The sequence below is a fragment of the Anas platyrhynchos genome, chromosome 8, assembly GCF_047663525.1.
Source record: "Anas platyrhynchos isolate ZD024472 breed Pekin duck chromosome 8, IASCAAS_PekinDuck_T2T, whole genome shotgun sequence".
NCBI lineage: Eukaryota > Metazoa > Chordata > Aves > Anseriformes > Anatidae > Anas > Anas platyrhynchos.
Window position 1 is genome coordinate 13909083 of NC_092594.1, and position 20048 is coordinate 13929130.

Sequence of the window (20048 nt, forward strand, 5' to 3'; positions counted from 1 at the left end):
ATTGGTTGAGGAGCTCCTATGCTGTGCTCGTCTGTATGAAGCCTTCAGATAGCAGCACTGCAGTGAACATACATCATATATAGACTCTTGCTAACGTTCAAGCTTTTGACAGGTTCGCCCTAGTTATACAGGGGATAAAAAGGAACTGCAAACTGATGTGGACTCATAATTTTCATTTTCCTCTTGAAGAGTTAATTTCAGGTATGTCTAGGAACCTGTGAAAGGTTTGGCTCCCAGCACCATGTTCTCCTCGTCCAAGACAACAAAGATTAAATAAGACTTCATTTATGCAGAAAAAAATAGTAATAAAATCCTATCTGCTATATCAATAAGGTTGGGTTAGTTTTTGTTTGGGGTGTGAATATTGGTGATATTTGGTGCTCACAAAAGTGGGAGATTAATCCAGGTCAGAGCAAAGTCTGGTGCAAAAGGACCCTGTGTAAACTCCCACACATTTCCATCAATGCATCTCAGTCAGGAGGGGCAGTGAAACGTGGCTGCTGTCCCAGCACCGGACCTCTTCCGAGGGGAATGCCAAATCTGCTGAAAAGCCCCAATGGTTTGCTTGATTGCAAATGGGTTTCAAACCCATCAGAACAGCACATTTAATTATACCTCTCTGTTGCTTAACTCTGAAATTGTAACAGGTACTTGTTTGTCCTCCAGCTACGCTCCTGTAATTGCCCCTATCCAAGAATAAACCAGGAGGTAGCAAAAATTGTATCTGTGATGACGGTTGGTTGGTTGGTTTGTTTTAACTAGATGTTGATTTTTAATATGCTCGACTGAATCTTGATGTAAAAGAAGCCACTTCTAAGGGCAAATTCACGTTGCCTCTTGCTTTGATCTTTTACACACAGACACACATACAAAAACCTTATGCAAAGGAAGAGAGGATTTGAAAAAGAAACAGGTGTTAGACTCTGAAAAACACTATAACCAGGTCAATAGGAATTTCCCACTTGCTGTTCAAATTCTGTGCCTGTTTGCCAAGGAATCAAGGCTAACCACATACAGTTTCCCAGCTATATACTGCTGGCAGGGATCTTATCACTGAGCCAAATTAGCAGGAAGGCATATTCTTAGATTGTTGTTGGCTAGGGGCCAATTCAACAGTGGGATCCAGGTAAAACTTGAAACCGATTATTTGTGTCTTTTTTTTCTTAAAGAAGCAGAATGTGAAAGTTAAAACTACAAGTTTTACATACCCTGTGTTGTTCTTCACTTGCAGGGCAACAGAATCCAAAAACTGAATTGTTTCAAGGCACAGTAGTGTGCCAAATGCACATTTTTATGTAGATGACCTCTGTTTTCCCTTGCTTTGGGGAGAGAAGAAAGAGCTTATTACAGGAGGGAAACTCTCTGCATAGAGGCAATATTTGTGAATGTCAGTATCTCTGGCACAGAAGGGCAAATATATATATATTGAACGTAGCCTATTCATACTTGCTTCTCTTATTTAAACCCCAACATACAACACAGCAAAATCACTGGGAAAAATCCCACTAATTTTCATTGATACAGGACAGAGTCCTGGCTTGGAAGAATAGTGTGATCATATTGACGTCACTGGACACTTTTAAGCAATGTTGCAAAATCAGTTCACCCATGGAATTGCTTCCCCCATGCTCATAATGTGCTTTGTGGAGCAAAAGCCCACACTGGGAAAAATGAGGGAAGGCTGTAACTCAGGGAATTGCTTACGCATTATCCTATTGGGTCAATTTTTTATTTTTTTTCTAGAGAATGTGAAATGCATTGGGCTTAAAAAGCTCTCAGCTTATGTAAGAGATGCCAAAGGGCAGACTATTCATTAGCCAAGACATAAAAGTAAAAAGGCTGCTTCAGGGCCTTGAGGCAGCACAGTTTCTTGAGCTGTGCTTCATAACAGCTGCCCTCCAAAGTCTGGTTAACGTCATCAGAAGTGCTCTTTAACAGAGGACTAAGACCATGTCCCTACTGGCACAGAATCCCCACTCTGGGCAGTCCCTACATGAAAAAAATAAAATAAAAAATAAAAATTAAAAAATCCTCAGTTTCCAGATCTCTCTTTCTATCTGAACCCTGACACACTGGGGCTCTTCCTTTACCTCAAAGTAATCGCCATAGGAATTTTTGCTCTTTTCTTCTTTAATATTACTTTCCATTCTTCTTAGTCTTTGATAAACAATGGCTGCTTAGTTATTTGTTACAACATGTACTGCTGGCCCTGCACATTAGTCCTCTCTGCGGAAACTGACTTGATCATTTGACATTTGATTTTTCGAGGTCCCTTCCAATTGCAAACATTTTGTGATTCCGTGACCATCACAGAGCAGCCTTACAGAGTGTGTGCGCTTTGGATTTACAGGAAAGCAGGGAACCAGTACCAGAAAGCAATGGGAGTGAGCAAGTTCCTTCCTACCATGTAATTGTATTACTTTTTGGTGTAGACATGATTAGTGTCTAGAAAGTGGTGTGATTAGCATTTTTTCCCTTAAATGCTGCTATAAAATGATATAATTGGCTAAAAATTCTTTGTGCTAAATCTGGTACGCCTTTTTCCCATGTAGAAGTCCAGCAGAAGAGCCGGACACCTGCATCTATTTCTTGCATACAGCCCACTTCCCTACTGTGGAGATATATCCTGTTCTAGCTTCTGGGCTGGGTTACTCATGCTACCTTCTAGCAGCACTTTATATGTGAGCGCTGGCTGTGAATCACTTCAGAGGAGCCATCAGCACACAGTTGTAGCTGTTCAGAGCAGTTACCATCACAGGGTCACTCGTTTGTGTTTGTGATGTCTCTCAGCCAAGAGTGTCAGGTTGCAGGGGAATGTGTTGGCTGGGACGTCTACTGTAGCTCAAGCTCTTGCCAAGGAAACCTGAATAAACCTTATAAAAATATTCTCCCCCTTCCTATTTATCTTAGATTTTTGAAGTTATAACTATTTAATTTATCAGACTTGATTTATTGAAGTATTTACCTTGGATGCTGTTGTACTTGATGGTTTTGAGCAAAGAAATGACTAATTCATAATGACAGTTGGGATGAAAAAAATCGCAGCACCAGGAATTAAACTAAACAAACTCTTGATTTATTTATATTTTTAGCTACAAGCAAAAGCTTGAAGCTGAGTAATAGAGTGCTAGCTGCAATTTAAAAAAAAAAAAAAAAAAAAAAAAAAGCAATACAGAAAGGAACCAAAGCAAGAGAAAATTCCATAAATATAAGGAAAAACATACCCATCTGCTCTATCCAAAAGCTTTGGAGGAGAAAAGGGAGAAGAGATTGAAATGGCTATTGAATAACACTCATTTGATGACTCCTGAGTATTTCTTTACATAAAAAGCATGCAAGTGTGAGGCCATCTCAGTTCAAGTTTCCTTACTTCTTCTCCAACAGTGCCTCCTGCTAGAAGCCTCCTGCCATGCAGCAAGCACCGCTGCTGGCTGCGTGCCTGTACTGCTTTAACTTAGTGAAGCTTCTTGCTATGAAAAGAAGCCTACTGGAAAGCTATGGAGAGAGACCAGAAAAGGAGATGTGGGGATTGTTAATACATTTCTGTGTAGCAGTGTAAAACCCATGACTTCAAGGACTACTGAGCTGGAAAGTCAAAAATAGCACTCTTGAAACTGTGACTCTCACAAAACACTGTCAGAAAACTATTCCTGCTAGATGGAAAAGTTGAGAACAAAATATCTAGTTTGAGGCTATTTCTTTTGTACCTGTTCTAAGATGAACTTTCACAATAAAATCTCACCTGGTATTCACTTGGGATGCAGAGGTGCAGATGTAGCACACAGAGTAGAAATGGGTCTTGAATGAAAATACATGAACCTCCTATCTGTAAGTATATGAATTCAGCTAACTTGTTTTTCTCACATCTCTATATGCTTAACTCAACTTTAAATTCTACATAGATAATCATAAACTTTATATCAATAAAGATTCAAGTTTTAGCGTAAATATTTGGTTAGCACTTAGCCAGCATTATTGGTTTTACAGGGCTCAGTAGCTGTCCTATCAGCTAAAAATGAAAGATCTAAAATCTCGGCGATCTTCAGAAATGCTAAAGCAGAGCCCATGGAATCCTGCACCATGATATGACAGCTGTGCTGACATCTCCTACCTTACCAATTGCAGGTTGGTATCAGAGGCTGAGCCACAGGCCCCAACAAATGGCATGCTATGACAAGTAATCAACCTCTGTAACATCTAGCCAAGTGGCATATGAACTTCATACAGTCAGCGATTCCAAAGCAGCATAAGACCTTTAGAAGAGATGTAACATAAACTTTTTTCTTGACACAAGCCAGGAAGCCTGTGGCATTAAGGTAAGGAGCGCTGCCTAGACTTGCTGTGCCTTAAGGGCTGCCTGTACCTGGCCACGCTCGTGGCTGATCCTGACTCACCCACGTCTCCTTGGCCTCACAGCTGCTTCGTTGCTTTGCGCTTGCATGGCGAGCAGTGGTCCACTGTCTGATGCTGGTTGGTGTCACCAGCCCTGCCCTGCTCACTGTGCCCGTGATGCAATCCCTTCCCTGTCTGCCTTGCTTCACTCTTGATCCAGGCTCTGCTTCCCTGGCAGGGCTGCCAGCTCTTGATGCTCCCTGGCACCTTGCACTGATGACATCCATGCCAGAAAGGAGCAGGGAGGACAGAGATGTGGACGGAGATGGAAGTGGAGAGGCTGTGGCAGAAAACAGATATCTCTTCAAGTCAATGAAATATTTGATATAACAAAGAATGAGAAAACCTATACAATTGATATTCAGGTATGAAGAGGCCACCATTCAGTAACTCAAGCAAGAGCTACCAAAGGAAAAGGCAGAGACTGACTAATTGGACTGAGGAGGCAAGAATGGGGCTGTCTGCTGGAAAGGGGGCTGCAAATTTTGCCTGCCTGCCATGTCCACAGAAAAAGTATTTCCATTGTGGTTGGAGCATGGGCAAGGCATGATTTGGTAGTGGAAATTGCTTGCTCTCTTGGGAAGGAGACAGAACTTATGGAATAATTTTTAATGCCATTTAAGAAATTGAATTTCTGTTCTGTGGGAATTTTATTTATGCTAAATCAATACATAAAGTCAGAATTTCATTTTACTGATGAATAGGAATTATATTGAAAATCAGCATAGACAAAGGAAACACTTTTAAAGATGCTGAACTGTTGTAGTCCTGAAGTGGTTTTAACGACAAAATGACATAACATTAAAATATGACATTTAAATATTTCATAAAAGACAAATAATTCAGTGCCAAAATTATAACAAGATACGGTCGTTCTCAAAATGACATTAACATAAGTAAAATAGGCTGAAAAATGATTCATTTCTTTCTTCTTTTTTTTTTAAACTTCAAAACTAACACTTGCCAAATTTCTGCATTTGGCAAGAACTTCATTTTTGAGTGAAAACTTACTATTGTCCTTTTTTTTAAAAAAAAAAAAAACACATATTTCTCTGAAGTTGAAAAATATGAGTGATGACTTCTATTTCAACAAGGGAGCTGACAAATGATTTCTTGGTAGACTGTGATGCTACCACTGATTTATTCTGTATGTATGCAGTCTGCTGTACCTCACATGTAGTTTATTTTTTGCAGTCATTTTTGAGAACCACTATTATAAAGTCTATCAGCCCCACAATCCAATATTGACTCCATGTTGTATTGCCTTACAAAAAAGTTAGCACAGGCACACTACTTTATTCCATTTTTTCTTTTCTTTTTCAGCCCAAGAAGCTTCGAAAAACCATCAGTTTTAAGTTGGGAATGTTATCTCACTGATACAGCAAAGAATTATGTTCACAACCAAATTATCGAGGCTAAGCATGGAGGGTTTGGCTACAACATGCACTCCAAACCAGAGCTTTGTCTTACACAGACACAATCTATGCATTTGTATAAACAAATGCTATCTTCGTTACCTCAAATGGCTCCATGCTACTGAGATGGAGCAAGCTGAACGCAGCGCAGAGCTCTGAACAGAGGTGTTTGAAGAATTTCAGCACAGCCTGGCGGGTAAACTGAGAAAATGCAGCAGGGCCACTAAGGGAATGTGGGCACACTCTGCATGGCCAGGATCTCAGCTAACTGTCAGGCAAGGTCAGGCTAGCACGAGGTTTGCCCTCCAAAACCAAAACTGTGATACTGAGTGCTAAAATTGGTCCAAAGTAAATTTCCTGTTTCTGTTTTGCCTCTGTGTTGTACAGCCACACTTGTGGGTTCAAAACACAACCTGGCTGTAAATAGTTACACGCCTTTTCCTTTGAAAAAGGTTTATTATTTTAATTTCACAAATTCAGTAATGTTATGTATTGCTGATGGTGAAAATACTGAGTCTGAGGACTTAGCTATTTGATAACCCCCCTTTTCACTAAGGTTGAAAAAGACTGTAAGACTTATTTACAGTAACTTACTGTATTACTGTAGAATTCCTTTTTGTCCCTAGCAAGGAGATATTTTAAATTAAATTTCTTTAATAATGTTGCAGTTGTCATCTTCCTTTCATTTGCATTGAAAAGAAAGATCAACTAATAAAACTTTTGTATAAAACTTTTCATTTATACCTTGCTATACGTTTATGATGTACTGGGTTCCATTCTTCCTCTGAAGCCTTACATTTTTCTGACCACCACAGCCTGGACCAGTCCCAGGCTCAGTGGCCTGGACATTTTTATGTCGTATAACATTCATCTCAAGAATCACGATATGGCTGATACTCATAACATACTCTTTCTGCAAAAGATATTAATATTACTACCTGGTTCATTACAGAGTGCAAGAAAGTTATAAAAATATAAACAAAAGAGAAAAAACACAAGGTTCATCCCCAGCTATAGTTACCTGACCAAGAAAGAACTTGTGAAGGCTCTGAGACCCTTCCTCTCTCCACATCTTCCTACACCTGGCTCCACCAACACGTCATCATTCTTCCACTTTTCTACTGGTTTCTATCCAGTAAATTGTGGCAGAAATCCAATCCCTTTGGTCACATTAAACCTTGATTAACTGAATTGGTCTCCCAGATTACCTGTTGCTTAACTCACCCATTGCTTAGCTATTTCTATCCTGGATTTCAGATTATAAAATACTTGTGAACAACAGCTGACTCTTAGCTTGAGGCTGTGGTTACCTGTCATTTTTCAGTTTAACTCTACTTGAGAAAGTCAACAAAGTTTTGTATCTTACTTTGCACGTTAGTTTCTCAGCTTCTAGGCTATGCCAAGTATCCAGCCTGCTTACAATGTTGTTCTTGCCTTAACAAAACAGTTTCTTAGCAGATTATTAGCTTGGGCTTTGTGCCTCACCTGTGATGTGCTTCGCTGTGTTCCTGGGAGACAAAAATACAACCACAGATCACCCACATGAATACAGAGCATCCCAGCATAATGGCACTCTTCTACAGATTCTGTCACCACCTTTTGGATTTTTGAAACTCAAATGACAATAGAAAAGGAAAAAAAAAAAAAGGCACCCTGATGTATACATAGCAAGTTCCTAGAAGTAATCAGAAATTCTAAAACTTATTAAGGCAGACTCCATCAATTGTCACATTGGGATTGTATGAAGTGTTATTTTTATATATATATATATATATACACACACACATATATATACATGTGAATGTTTGCTGCCACTGTACCTTGATAAGACTACCAAGCTGCAACACTTAACTGATAATTGTGAATTAATTATTTGATCTCAATTAGCAGCAAAATTAAATTAATGTTTTAACTGTGACCATATATGTTTTTTACATAGCTCTCAAGTATTTTCAATTATTTTTATTTTTTTCGTAAGGAGAAATTAGGAGCATGCAGTGATAAGTGGAGGGATACTAAGTCTGTTGAGTTTCTTTAATGACTTCAAGCAAGAGAAAAATGGTTTTGTTCACCTGTAATGAGAGAATCACAACACTTACCTGGATTCATACACAGTATTATAAGAATTTCCTACTCAAATTTGTATTTTTATCCATATATTGGACAGCTCAAGATTTTGTGCATTTAGAAGAAATGACCAGTTTACAGACTGTTAGAACAATTTCCACCACGTTAACTATTAATTAATCTTTTTATTTGTCTTAAAAACAGTAGGCTAAAATTCAGCAAGAAACAGTAGAAGTATCACAACTATAACATACAAAATCTCTTAATTAAAAAAAAAATTGTTGTACTAGTTGAAATATACATGGTTTGGAGAAAAGCATCTACTCTGAAAACAGGTCATATGCATTCATGGAAGTAATCTCTTTAAATTACAGGATATAAGCATACAAAATAAATGTGCAAGCACACAATATTTCAAGCTCTAAGAGTAAACAGAAAGTGTTTTCCGTCAGAACTGTAATCATTCAAATCTCCAAACTTTCTGCTTTGAATCTAATATTGAAATCTCAGATGAATTTATATGGAGCAACAAGGACATCTTGAGGCAAGTTAGAAAAATGCAAAACTTCTACTCCACATTGATTTGGGAGGATTTACTAAAAATCTGACCCTTGGAATTAGCACACAATGTAAACAATAAGCTCTTGAAGTTGTTTGGCAAAGTCCCATAAATTCCGCTTACTTAAACAGTGCTTGGTCAGCACTCCTGAGGTGATAGAACATATGCTTACCAATTAGAGTTAATAGTTTTGAAGACAGGCCTGTTTTAGTAATACACTACTCTTGCTGTGTTGAGTTCTTTTCCTCCTCGTTACAGACGTTAAAAAAAAAAAAAAAAAAAAAAAAAACACTTCCCACTGCTCAATATAAGAACATTGTATTACACTGTACATATTTTTAAAATGAAAAGCACAAAAGCAGTGAAAAGTTTTTGAAGAATTAAATGCAAATCTACACAAAAAATGAACTTTCACAGTTCTCTGTCACTCTTTCTGAGTTTCAAGTATTCCATTAAATTTGTAATTTTGAAAATCTGATATAAAAATAGATGTCTTCCAAAAAGGTATGAAGAGGGAAAAAAAAATCATATACTTCCTATTTTGGTTAAGATTTTTTGCACATCAAAATGCACTGTTTATTTTTTTAGCAAAAAAAAATTAAGTTAAAACTGGAGTTGTGGGGCCATTTGTTGAGCTTTCTGTTCCCTTAGTAGTATCTGCAGCCTTAGAATCCTCACAGACTTCAGAAGCCCCATTTTCCTCTGGTATTGATGTGGTAAGATCAATAGTGATCAAATCAGTTTCCTGATCTTTTTTTTCTACTTCATTGCAAAATTCAACTTTATCTTCCTGCTGGCTGTTCTTCTTTATTTGTCCATTCTGTGCAGGGTAGATACTGGCAATGGTGTCATACAGAAATTGGTAATGTTCCTTAAATATAAAGAGAAGAGGTTAGTATGAATGAAACACACAGAGCCCACAAATAATCCCATTCATTCTTTCTTTTCTTAAATTTTAGAAACATAGTACACAATTGAACATGCAGAACCACATGTGAAGCAGCTTCCACAGTTTTTGGCATACAGGATAGTGGTTCTATGGTTTATTCTGATTTCATGTGTATATAATATCTCTGTAGCTGCTTCTGTCAGATGCTCCAAGTTGAGTCACTCAATACCCTCTTGGTTCACAAGGCAAAGTCCCCAGATATGTTTTTCAGAGTACCTAAATTGTAAACAACATTTATCTCTGGGAGAGTTATATCTTATCTTAAACTAAACCTGGTTTGTTTTTTCAGTAAATAAAAAGTGTATGCCACAGAGACACAAATTCTCTCGAGTGACTTAAAAAAAAGTTGATGTCTCACAACCTGTGAAATGAATTTCGCCTCCTAACCCAGGGTGCTGTGCACACATGTCTCTAAACCAACTATAGAAATACCAATTAATGCAATTTGTAATTGTATAATGTGCAGCCTTCCATGAGGTGTTATAGCATTACATGGCTGGATATCTCACAGACTTCTTTATTCTTAGCAGTAATGCCAATTTCTAAGTAATGATTAGTGGTTGTGCATGTCTTGATTATAATTAGTGTTCTCTATGCAGAAACGATGCATAACATGATAAAGATATTTGTAACTGTGATAAGCAATCTTGTGATTTGTCCTGGTAAGTCACAGGATTTACTTACAAAGGTGGAGACCACTCCCAGCCTGGTGCGACGAAGAGCTTTTACTACTTGGAAAACATCTATTACTTCTTCTGTTTCTGCACTTTCCAAGAGGGTCATTAAAGCACAAAATACACCAGTCTGCTGCGATCCATCACTAGAAGAAAACACACCTTGTTAAAATGTATAATCAGCAAGACTTCTCACTAAACAGTAGCTTAATTCAAAGTCTATATAATGAATTACATTTTAAAAACATTTTTTACTGGACAGAAATTGTTACAATTAAGAATATCTGTAGGACATACACAAGACAGTTTATCTAGATTCCATCTGGAACTCATTTGAACACTTAACAGATAAGAGAGAAATTAGAAGTTTTAGTCTTAAAATCTCAGCAATCGTTATCAGGATTATCTTCTCTTTAAAACAGTATGCGAGGAAATTCCTGGAAATGATCCTAAAAAAGTGGACTTACGCACTGGGTTGAACTAACAGCTCTGCTGGGTCCTCATTAGTAATACATTACAAGAACATTCTGAGCTAGCATTTCTTCTCAAAATACATGTACCAGGCAAAAGCACCCAGCTCTACCCACCTACTCCACACCCATGCCGGCTGAAGAGAAGTGCACTCACCTTTCAGCACTATAATCAAAAAGCTCAGTTCGGAGCATTTTAAAGAATTTTATACAAAGAGCTAAGTGTCTCCCACAAGTCATATCAAGGCTTGTGGGAAAAGATGGGTATCACAAAATTGTGATTATTAAGTATATCCAGAACTTAGAGCCAGGTTACAGAGCGTGCTGCATTCATACCCACCGGCAGTGGACGACAAGTGGTACACTGCGGTTGTTTCTGTTGTCCTCAGAGGCTGGTCTGGTTGGGATTTTTTGTTTAAGGTTTAGAATCATGCTGACTAAATCTTTAGGATCTTCTGGAACATCCAAGCCATTCCACCTGTGATACTGATACTGATACACCTTCTGTGTTTCTTTCCTCTGCAAAACAGCAGTGGAGTCATAGTTAATGTTAAGGCTAAAATAATAGATACATGTAGAACACCATTGCAACTATTTTACAAAAGAAATCTTTTATTCCTGGGGAACTATATTGTGATATGAGTTCTGCCTTTGTGCAAATATGAGCTAGGCAGAGGTCTAAGCACTGCTTCAAGTACAAAAGAGAGCTGACCTCCTGAGACTCCACTACTACCATCTCAGCAGCTCACTAAGTGGTAAATTTTAGCCAATTTGTAACATTTATCATGATTAACTACTGGTCTTGAAGAGAAAAACACTTCAGTTTCTTAGCGCAGGAGGTACGTGTGTTTGGAACTGTCCCTGTCATCTTTCTTTGTGCTAGGCTTATAATTAGAAGATCTAGTGTAAAACTTCCTTTCATAATTTGCAAAGAAACTTTTACCTTCAGATGTGTAACATCAAATGCTCGTATAGTATAGCTAGGACAACAGTTGACATCCGTCATTTGAACTTCTATGCCATCATATGTTTGTTTGCCTTCTCCCCAGTACTGTGCACAGTGTTCCTAAAATAGATAAAAGTACAAGTCAGCGCTTACCATTCAAACTTCCTTTTAGTTTATCTTCCACATGCACTTACAGAATGTGTTCACTTCAAAGTAGTAGGAGTTTCTCTGTATTTTAAAATACAGCATCAAACAACACTTTCGTTCAAAAATTAATTAGAGGGCAAATTAAGGAGGTAAACAATAGAAAAAATTATATTGGAAATACAAATTCCTCATCCCATGAAACACACTTAAGAGGAAAAAGAGAATAAGAGAATGAAATTCAGTGTTTTCCTTGTATATAGAGGACCCTTAATACATCAGTGTGAAAATGATGCCCTCACCTGATCTCCATCTTTTAGCTCTGTCAGCATAACAATTACTTTGACTTTTCTTTGGAATACCATCTGCCAGAAGTCAGAGATAGTTTCCTGAAGTGGTCCCTGTGTTGCAATCATGGCTTTTGGACCCCAGTAACCCTATAAAAGAGATTTTAAGTATTTTTTTTTTCCTAAAATTCATTTGAAATGTGATTGTCATGCAGCAGAACTCATTGTTATATAACGTAAAGTGATTATCCATTTGTTCATAGGGAAAATATGCCTATCACAATAGGCAATGAATGATCTTACAGCAATTATAACAGCCAAATGACATTAAACTCCCAGTATCACTTCCAAAGTATTACTTCCAGACTGACAACAAGATATACTCATGCTATGGTGAGACCCGCCATTATCTACAAAGCATATTTTTTCAGAGCTAAAACAAATATTTAATTCTACACAGTTGTTTAATTACACCAATGAGAAGTTTAAACACTACACTAGACTTAGTGCACCAATCAGTTGACACTGAGCTATCCAAAAGCAAAAAGAATCTAGATAAATCTAATTTACCTAATAATTCCATAGCATACGTTATCTAATTAGCAACTGATAACTGCTCTCCTTGGAGGTAAATATGACACCAAAAAATTGATGGCCCAAATTTTTACTAGTACAGTTTTGTGTATGTGAATAACTGTACTCACATTTCACTCCCAGAGAAAATATTAATACGGATTGTCTTGTAGTAGTGAAATGTAGAAATTTTGATTATTAAAATTCTAAATGGATTTGCCAATCAACCATCAGATCTTCCGCCTCTGTTCAAGTAAACTTATTCTATTTGTGAAGCCAGTAAGAGAATGAGTTCAAGCTAGTATATAGTTATCATAGGCAAGCTTTATCTGAAAGCTTGTGAGATGCTTAGAATGGACCTTCTATATACATACAGTTATGAAGGAAGCATTGATGTATTTGCTTGATTCTTCACAGTCACTTTCTTCATCTGAAGAATCATCTGAATCATGTTCACCCTCCTTAGTTTGCTCCTCTTCGTTCCTGATTGGCACTCGGTTGAAGTCATCTGCATGAGACAGTGTCACGGTTATGCCACTGCTGCTCATACACAGCATTAGAGGAGGGTTGTCTCCACATCACCATTCTGCTTCCTCCAGGGAATCCCAGCTACTGTTTTTTATTGCTGGATGAAGATGGCCACAAACGTGGTGGCTTGGCTTCCCCTGTTTTTTTCAGGGTTTTTCCCCCTGTTTTTTTGGTTTTTTTTTTTTTCAGGGTCATTTTCCAATGATCCTGAACTGTAGCAAGTTTCTGAACTTGGTGTTGTGCTACTAAGTGTGTTTGTGCCTTCCTAAGCAGTAGAAGGGAGTCAGGGAACTGGTGGCTGATTTTGCAAAACCCTTGCAATACGTGCTAAAACCAGTTCCCAGGCAGTTGCGTCTTTACTGGGGAAAGGCCAGAGGCATCAGGAAAAAAGGATTTGACAGAAGAGGGCCAAGGGCTCCTCCACCTTGGGTAATGTCAAAAGCCAATCTTGATATACTCAACATTTGAGAAAGACTCCTCCTGGTTCCCACCCATCAGGCTTCTTCCTTCTCTCTCCTAATGCAATTTTTAAGTGAGACACAGACATTTTGGGATGTGTTGCATCCAAGTACTAAGAAAAGTTTTGCCCTATACATAAGACAGTGACCTGCTCTTTGAAACCTAGCCGCTGTGATCCTTCACTAGCTTGTCAGTCACCAAGTTCTAGTTCTTCATTTTCACCAAAGAAAAAGGCAGTTGGTTTCTGACGTTTTAATGGAGTCTGTAAGCAGAAAAAGTCCAGTTCTTCGATAACAGACTGCAGAATAAAGGCCACTTTATTTGAAATAAACTTAAACACTCATGAGAATTCAGTTTTTTTAAAAAATCTTCTTTAAAACACTAAGAGAAGTTTCTAATTTTACAACATTGAGAAAACTAATTAATCAAATACATCTCAGTAAGGTAATTTACTGTCCTCGTTTGTTCTAAATATATAGGTTTCCATAAAGAAGATAATAGATAAAATAACAAAATGTTCATAGAAAATACTTACATGGAATTGTATTGGCATTCCTATTTTTGCTTCTATTTTCTTCTCGATTTCCAGTGTTCTGTGTCCGCCAGCCTTTATAGGAAGGCAGTCTCTAAAGAAAGAAATGTGGCATTATGCTTGGAATAAAAACAGTTTCTAGGATCATTGTCCCCTGTGGACACCCATATCCTGTCTTCATCTCCCAGCGCATCACTTCTTACTATAATTCTATAAATTTTAGTCACATCTGGACTACATTGTACTACATGTACAATGGCATGGACAATATGCACATAGACACAAGTTTTTGTCTAAAGATTTTACGCCCCTAATCTTTATTAAAAATAGCAAGAATAGAAATCAAAAGCAAGAATCAAATTTAATTCATTTTACAGGATGGTTTTCTTTCATGAAGGTAAAGAAATTGTTTCTGTGCCAGAGAAAGAAAATAGCACATAAGTGATCTATTTTATATGTTACCTCTTTTTCATGGCTATATGTTAATGTTCTATGTTAATGTTAATGGGAGTGACAGGTTAGTGCACTTGAAGGCAATGCTTATTTACCTGAAATTCTGCCTCCAGCAGAGATGGATCACTTGGAGGATCTTTTCTTTTCAGATTGTTAAGATAGGAATGCAGTTCTGAGAGACTGATCTCTGTTTCTCCATATTGATTGTATTCCACTAGTGCTTGATGGATAAGGATGTACTGTGACTGGTATTTCCCATTTGAAGGATTTAAAAATGAAGTTATTGATGAGTAAAAAAATCATAGCACTTTTTAAAACAATTATGAAAAACAACTACTTATATGACGTTATTAGTGGTAATAACATTAAACATTAACTTTATATAGGCATTAAATTAAACTATTAAAAATCATAGGGGCTTCCAAATTAAATATTTTGGAGCATAGTGTGTTGGATGAACAGTGAATAAATATCATGAACAGTATGATCATGATACAGGATGAACAGTAAATAAACATCATACCTTTCAAAAAGCATGCAATTGAGATTTGAAAAATTTGATCTGAAAAATGTCTAAATAAGTTAAAAACATACATTCCACCAGTCCATGACATATATTGTACTTTCAACTCAACTGAAAATCCCAGGAGACAGAGAGATTTTTGAATATGAACATTAAGTTTGATTATGTAAATTCACCTTTGTTCCTTTGTATTTATGAAGTGTATGCCAGAAGCTGGATTATCAAATCCAAAATGTTACTGTCTTTTTTCTCTAATGTATAAACTTAAAAAGCTAAAGTTTCTAAAACTTAAAAATTGTAGTGGAAGTTTTTCTCTCTCTTAATATTTTTAAAGCTACATTTTCTATGAAAAACTTCACCTGAATTGTAGGAGTACCCAAGACTGAGCAGAGCACTTCTGAGAAAAACTGATGAAGAACTTAGAGAAGGAGAGTTCCAAGTGAAAGGAATGTTAGCAAGATACCTCTACTTGAACCATGAGGCACCGCTGCCGACGCAGTTTCACAACATAGCCATAAACATCCACTCTGCCTTCTGCATCCAGCCCCTCCAGCATTGCATCAATTCCAATATAGGTTCCAGTGCGCCCAACACCAGCACTGCAAAGTACAAAGGGATTTGATTATTGAAGGGGAATGGCATCTTCCAGTCCCCCCCGAGGGAGGAGAAGTCAGTGAGACAGAGAAAGTGAAAAGACATGAGAAGTGGATAGAAAGGAAATGAAAACAGTTCTTGTAGTGAATTAATTGGCAACACTAAAAATTATAAGTTTGGATTTTAAAGCATCTTTTAATGAAAATAAGGCCGATATTGTCAAATATTGTGTTTATAGCCAGAATAGCGTGGCATTTACTTGGCTGCTTTTCAAAAGTCTATGTATCCTCAAGTTTAGTTGACTTGAATCAGGGCTTCAGACTTGACTTGACTTGACTTCAGGGACTTCAGAAAACAGGCTTTTCAGTGCCTCTCTAGCTATTTCACTCTCAAGTAATCAAATCACAAAATTTGGGATCAAAAAAAGTATCAAAACTACTGAGCTTTCCTAGCTCCCTTTTGTGAATAGTTTCACTTCATGTTCATTTAACATATTTACATATATAAGATTTACCTGCAATGAACCACTATTGGGCCACTAAAAAAGTTGCTTAGAGCATTAACTCTGCGGCGGAGTTTAAGAAGGAGATGAGGATCCTCAGGAACTCCATGGTCTGGCCAACTTGTGAACTGAATGTGAGTGACTTCTCTTCCAGCTGTCCTTTCTCTTCCCTAGACAAAAAGATGTATGTTTTTTTGTTTGGTTGGTTGTGTTTTTTTTTTAACATATAAGCAAAAGAAAAATAAGGACAACAGTCATCAAATGTTGAAACAGAAATTTCAAATAGTGTGCTGTCGTGTGGTGCGCAATGGTCTCTCAGGTTACAACATCTTTCATATTCCATTTAAATTAAAAAAGTAGCAGTGAAGAGAGCTGTGAACCAGGAATTCACAATAACTTATACAGTGAACAAGCAGGAGGTTCAAAATGTAAGTACTTTGTTCTCAGGCTAGCTTATAGTATGTCTCCCCACACTATTCATGAATAACTTGGCTAGTTTATAGTTCTGCTTGCTTCAAGGGATACTGGCTAGTAATTCTCTCATGTCTCCTAAAAGTACTTTGCTGAGAGTACCACATATTAAAAATAAAATTAAATTAAACTAACTTAGAATAGAAAAACGTACAGGAGAACCTATGATTTTCAATGATACTAACTCTCTTTTGTAAGTCTCTTGATTAAGGCTTAAACCATGTCTAGGGTTGGGTCTTATTTTCATATGTTGCTGCTAGATTCAAAGAGAAGACACACATTTTGATAATCATTATAAAACAAAATGACTAAGACTTCCTAAGGCTTTTTTACTGGCCAAGATTCATTATGGCTACATGGGTATCTTTCCAGTAATTAATCCCCAAATTCTTGCTCAGATTTGAAGTATCCAGCTGTGACACAGCTGTTCATACAGTTATTCACCACTCTTTCAGGAATTATACAACACTATTGCACCAGAAATGTAGAAGTCTCCAATTTCTTGCCAGGGATGACTTAAATTCCACAACCATATTCAGTTTTATCTATATTATTATAACGTCAGCCAAACAGAGAACAGACAGCACTAAAAATATTAGTTGTCAGCCTGCAGCAATCTTTCCCTTCTACTATTAGATTGTTGTAGTCACAGAGCAGTGTCTTCAACAGTTAATCATCATATTCTCACTGTCTTCACACAAAGTTGCAATTTTGGCATTACTGAAATGCAGTGAGACAGCAGAGTAGGAATTCCCAGCTGTAATCATGGATCAAGATGGGTGGAGTCTGTTGCTTGAGTATTTTGCTGAAGAGCTGTGATTTGTATTCCACTTCCCCATACTGGAATGTATTTGCAAAGGGTGTGAGAGGAACATTTAGCCTTAGATGGCAAATTGTCTTCTCAATTACAAATACAGCAACTAATATGATTTCAGATGTATAAAAAAGACTGGTTAACCAGCCTTAGTGACTTTTCACATAGCCAAATGGTAATTTTAAAATGCTTTTGTTTATAAATGTACTTAAGATTACCAGAATTTGTACACCATACAACTGCACAACTATTATGAGGGTAGATAATGTTGGTCTGTGAGTCATATTAATTTTACTCGTAAAAGAAAATGCTGAGATACATAAAAACCATATAAATTTCAGGATTAAAAACAAGCTAAATATCTATTAAGATATTAAGTTATATTTAATATATTTTATTTATATAATTATAAATATAATATATAAATTTATAATTATAAATAAATATAAATTTATTTAATATACTTAGTATATTAAATTTCCTCTTAAATGTAGATTCCAGAGAATTACAGAAAATCCATTTTTAAGTAGGGAAATGCATGTCTAACTCATATTTTCTGTAATGAATGACACCTACATGTGGCAAGCTTTTATTTAAACCAACTATTGCTTGGGGAAGAACAGCTTCCAATGACAGCTGACTCTTCTCACGCTTTAAAATAATTTTTTAACAACACCTACAGACTCCAAATACACATTCCAACTCCAGTCAGTCTTACACTCCTGAATCAACTTACCTTTGTGATATGTAGTTTCTGAATTATATAGTCTGGACACATTTTACTTTCATTGATCTTCACAATAATGTCCCCGTATGTCGCAGAACCATTCTCCATTGATGGCCAGTACTGGGCACATTTGTTCTACAAAGATATGAAGTTAACTGGTGAGCAAGCATAACAGCAAACTGGCAGATGGTAGAGAGCTAAAAGGAAGTCTGATTTTAAATAGATAGCAACTTAGTATAGTTTTCCAGTTTCTCATAGGTCTTGTCCTCTCCTGAAAAGGTGGTCACTACTTAGGACATCACTGCCAAATAATTCCAAATATCCATGGAATTTAACTTGTAACATAAAGTGACAATACTGTACAATAGGTACATAGCAACACATTCTGTTTTCAGAAAAAAAAGGATGGATGGATGGATGGATGGATGGATGGACGGACGGACGGGTATTTCTCACCCTGTTTCCTTCCTCACAGCGAGTAACCATAACAATAATTGTTGCCTTCTGCTCCCAGATCATTCTCCAGAAATCATCCGTGGTTTCATCCTTGGGGCCTGGCAGGAGATATATTAAGGGATTTTTTCAAAAAGTCCAGCTACACAAAAGCGCCTTGTTGATATGTTTAGCCACACAGTCTGAAAAACTAACCAGAGATCATGCAAATAACAGCCACAGTTTTGCTTTCTTTATGACTGCAGCCATTAGGCTAAAATATTTTAAAAGTTGTATATATATGTCTGTGAAATCTGTATATATATCTGTGAGTATCTGTACATATATACATCTGTGAAATATGAAAATCCCTTGCATAAAACTACACCTCATAAGAAATCAGACTGTGAAGTACAATTTGTTCATCTTCACAAAATTCCCAAAGTCAAATCTCATTGGCAATTTTTTTCACATTTAATTTCAAAATGTGAGCTTTTCCATTTTTCTTTAAATTCACTAATACTTTGTGACTACTTCCTAAGTGGTTGAATGAAGAAAACAGATTCTTTTAAGTTTAGAAATTACCTTGTGCAGCAATATATTTTCTTGGTTCCTTGAAGCCCTGTAAAAATGTACAACGTTATTCAACTTTTAAAAATAAAACAAGAACATTTTTAAAAGATTTGCAAATTTAGAAATCAATTAAATATGCAACACTCCAATAATATCAAATACATTAAAAAGACTGAAAAAAATCAAATGAAAATCCTCAGAGTGTCTGATACATGAAATGTGCAGACCACAGGGTTTCTTCAATAGCATCTAAGAGGTTTTATAAATAGAAATCACTCACATCAATATGACTTGCATTGATATAGTCTGATCCTGGATCTCCTGGTATCTCAGAGAGCTCAACACGGTTATGGTCATCTGTTTAAAGTATTTTAACAAAATAATTATATTGTCTCAAAGCACTGAGAAAACAAATATTTATAGAAAATTTATGCAGAAACTGTAATACTCACATGGAAGGATATCAATGTAACGGTTTTTGTTCTGATTATGGCTTTTTTTGGCCTCCCTTATTGAAAATTTAGTGAAAATTCTAGGAATACTCTGTAAAATACAATGTTTATTTAATTAGTAATCATGTACTTAAAAGAGCTACTTACAATCAAATACATATGAAAGAAATTTGCTGCTAAGAATCTGGAAGACAACATTCATACAATACTATTTCATGCATGTCTTCTATTTAAAATAAATGAAAAGTATTCTCCCTTAATTATATATCTTCACAATTCTATATTATTTATATCTCCATGTCTAATTAGTGAAAGAGACTGTAGAAAGTTAACCTCAAAAAGTACTTTTGAACCACTGAAAGATAAATAAAAAATATATTTTTTCATCTGATCATAAGAAGTACTTGGTAGCAAAATTAGCTGAAGCCATATTTGACCTCAGATGAGAATTCACTCAATTTTCTAGGTTCTTTGTTATTTATTTATAACTAGTGCATATCTAGTGCATATAC

General features: G+C 36.5%; 1 protein-coding gene across 17 annotated transcripts in view; it reads right to left on the reverse strand.

Annotated features, from left to right (window-relative positions):
- Positions 1–8039: 8039 nt before the first annotated feature.
- Positions 8040–20048, reverse strand: part of PTPRC (protein tyrosine phosphatase receptor type C) — a 64491-nt gene continuing 52482 nt past the window's right edge. For all 17 annotated transcript variants that reach the window (XM_072041603.1, XM_072041602.1, XM_072041595.1 and 14 more), the window contains 15 exons: positions 19537–19627; positions 19365–19441; positions 19097–19133; positions 18536–18633; positions 18089–18214; positions 16080–16237; positions 15435–15570; positions 14544–14693; positions 13999–14089; positions 12851–12984; positions 11919–12053; positions 11470–11592; positions 10867–11045; positions 10067–10202; positions 8040–9304 (listed from right to left, as the gene is read on the reverse strand). In XM_072041603.1, the coding sequence (XP_071897704.1) occupies positions 9032–9304; positions 10067–10202; positions 10867–11045; positions 11470–11592; positions 11919–12053; positions 12851–12984; positions 13999–14089; positions 14544–14693; positions 15435–15570; positions 16080–16237; positions 18089–18214; positions 18536–18633; positions 19097–19133; positions 19365–19441; positions 19537–19627 (1944 nt within the window). In that variant the 3' untranslated portion in view covers positions 8040–9031. The remainder of the gene's footprint in view (positions 9305–10066; positions 10203–10866; positions 11046–11469; positions 11593–11918; positions 12054–12850; positions 12985–13998; positions 14090–14543; positions 14694–15434; positions 15571–16079; positions 16238–18088; positions 18215–18535; positions 18634–19096; positions 19134–19364; positions 19442–19536; positions 19628–20048) is intronic.